Source organism: Oryx dammah, unplaced genomic scaffold, assembly GCF_014754425.2.
Source record: "Oryx dammah isolate SB20612 unplaced genomic scaffold, SCBI_Odam_1.1 HiC_scaffold_8, whole genome shotgun sequence".
Lineage (NCBI taxonomy): Eukaryota > Metazoa > Chordata > Mammalia > Artiodactyla > Bovidae > Oryx > Oryx dammah.
The window spans coordinates 12,056-14,778 of NW_024070192.1; the positions used below are offsets into that span (position 1 = coordinate 12,056).

General features: G+C 47.5%; 1 protein-coding gene across 1 annotated transcript; it reads right to left on the reverse strand.

The window, feature by feature from the left end:
* Positions 1-260: 260 nt before the first annotated feature.
* Positions 261-1,623, reverse strand: LOC120867442 (actin, alpha cardiac muscle 1-like). The gene has a single exon (XM_040245941.1). It carries the CDS (start codon positions 1,586-1,588, stop codon positions 455-457), a length of 1,134 nt encoding a protein of 377 aa, XP_040101875.1. The 5' UTR covers positions 1,589-1,623; the 3' UTR covers positions 261-454.
* Between the last annotated feature and the right edge of the window lie 1,100 nt (positions 1,624-2,723).

Here is a 2,723-nt window from a genome sequence, read left to right on the forward strand (position 1 = left end):
GCTTTTTATATGATGTCTAGGTTATTCATAGCTTTTCTTCCAAGAAGCAAGCGTCTTTTAATTTCATGGCTACAGTCACCATCTGCAGTGATTTTGGAGCCCAAAAAAATAAAGTTTGCCACTGTTTCCACTATTTCCCCATCTACTTGCTATGAAGTGATGGGACCAGATGCCATGATTTTAGTTTTCTGAATGTCAAGTTTTAAGCCAGCTTTTTCACTCTCCTCTTTCACTTTCATCAAGAGGCTCTTTTTTTTTTATTTTTTTTTTTTTAGGTTGCAAGTCCTGATCTGGTTTATTTATAAAGCAATAAATATTAGAAGCACAAATAAATTGCACGTGTGTAAACAAACTGTACAATGATTGATGAGAGGTGAGGGAGGGTGGTTCAGAAGACTCCAAAAAGCATCATACCATCATCCTGAATGTGATGTAGACTAAGAGAGAAGGCACCTTAGAAGCACTTGCGGTGGACGATGGAGGGGCCTGCCTCATCATACCCTTGCTTGCTGATCCACATCTGCTGGAAGGTGGACAGGGAGGCCAGGATGGAGCCCCCAACCCAGACAGAGTACTTACGCTCAGGGGGAGCAATAATCTTGATTTTCATGGTGCTGGGAGCCAGGGCAGTGATTTCCTTTTGCATGCGATCAGCAATACCAGGGTACATGGTGGTACCTCCGGATAAGACATTGTTGGCATACAGGTCCTTGTGAATATCAATGTCACATTTCATGATGCTGTTGTAAGTCGTTTCATGGATGCCAGCTGATTCCATACCAATGAAGGAGGGCTGGAAGAGCGTCTCAGGGCAGCGGAAGCGCTCATTGCCAATAGTGATGACTTGGCCATCAGGCAGTTCATAGCTCTTCTCCAGAGAGGAGGAAGAAGCAGCCGTAGCCATCTCATTCTCAAAATCCAGAGCAACATAGCACAGCTTCTCTTTAATGTCACGAACAATCTCCCGTTCAGCGGTGGTGACAAAGGAGTAGCCGCGCTCAGTGAGGATCTTCATGAGGTAATCCCTGAGATCCCGACCAGCTAGAGCCAGACGCATGATGGCGTGGGGCAAGGCGTAGCCCTCATCGATGGGGACGTTGTGGGTCACACCATCCCCAGAGTCCAGAACAATGCCTGTGGTACGGCCAGAAGCATACAAGGACAGCACCGCCTGGATAGCCACATACATGGCGGGGACATTGAAGGTCTCAAACATGATCTGAGTCATCTTCTCACGGTTGGCCTTGGGGTTCAGTGGAGCCTCAGTGAGCAGAGTGGGGTGCTCCTCTGGGGCTACACGGAGCTCACTGTAGAAAGTATGGTGCCAGATCTTCTCCATGTCATCCCAGTTGGTGATGATGCCGTGTTCAATGGGGTACTTGAGAGTCAGGATACCTCGCTTGCTCTGGGCTTCATCACCTACATAGGAATCCTTCTGACCCATACCCACCATGACTCCCTGGCGGCACGGGCGGCCCACAATGGAAGGGAAGACGGCGCGGGGCGCGTCGTTGCCCTCGAAGCCGGCCTTCACCAGCCCGGAACCGTTGTCGCACACCAGGGCGGTGGTCTCCTCGTCGTCGCACATCTTGGCACAGCTTCAGCGGGGTGGTCCGAGGGGCGGGATCTGCTCGGTTGCTCAGACGGCGGCAGGCGCTCAAGAGGCTCTTTAATTCTCCACTTTCTGCCATAAGAGTAGTATCATCTGCATATCTGAGGTTATTGATATTTCTCCTGGCAATCTTGATTTCAGCTTGTGCTTCATCCAGTCCAGTATTTCTCATGATGTACTCTGCATATAAGTTAAATAAGCAAGGTGACAATATACAGCTTTGACCTACTCCTTTCCCAATTTATAACTAGTCTGTTGTTCCATGTCCAGTTGTTTTTCTTCTAGATCTGCATAGAGATTTCTCAGGAGGCAGGTGAGGTGGTCTGGTATTCCCATCTCTTTCAGAATTTTCCACAATTTGTTGTGATCCACACAGTCAAAGGCTTTGGCATAGTCAGTAAAGCAGAAGTAGATGTTTTTCTGGAACTCTCTTGCTTTTTCTATGATCCAGCGGATGTTGGCAATTTGATCTCTGGTTCCTCTGCCTTTTCTAAAAACCAGCTTGAACATCTGGAAGTTCATGGTTCATGTACTGTTGGAAGCCTGGCTTGGAGGATTTTGAGCATAACTTTGCTAGCGTGTGAGATGAGTGCAATTGTGCGGTAGTTTGAACATTCTTTGGCATTGCCTTTCTTTAGGATTGGAATGATAACTGACCTTTTCCAGTCCTGTGGCCACTGCTGAGTTTTCCAGATTTGCTGGTATATTGAACACTTTCACAGCATCATCTTACTGTAAAGCTTAGTAAGGCCAAACAATACTAAAACATTGGAGTCTAAGGCAGAGAAAGGTTTGTTACAGGCCATGCGAGGAGATGGGTAGCTCATGCCCATAACACCAAAGTTAGTAAAAGTTTTCAGCAAGCCTCTTTAAAAACAAAAGGTGAGGGAGGGGAGTGGTTAGTTGTTGCATATTTCTTGCTGTCAGATCCTTTGTTCCTGAGGTCAGATCATAGTCTGGTAATGATGTTCCTGTAAATTGCTACCAAACAATGTTATTCTCTGTCCTGACAAGAAAGGGCAAGGTCCCAGGGCACAGCTGTCACAGGGTCCCGGCCCTGGCTAAGAAGAGGCAGAGCTCAGCTCACAGCTCCCTCAGAGCCAGTCCCCGT

Coding starts and splice junctions, on each gene's coding strand:
- LOC120867442 (XM_040245941.1), bottom strand. CDS start 1,588: ATGTGCGACGACGAGGAGACCACCGCCCTGGTGTGCGACAACGGTTCC.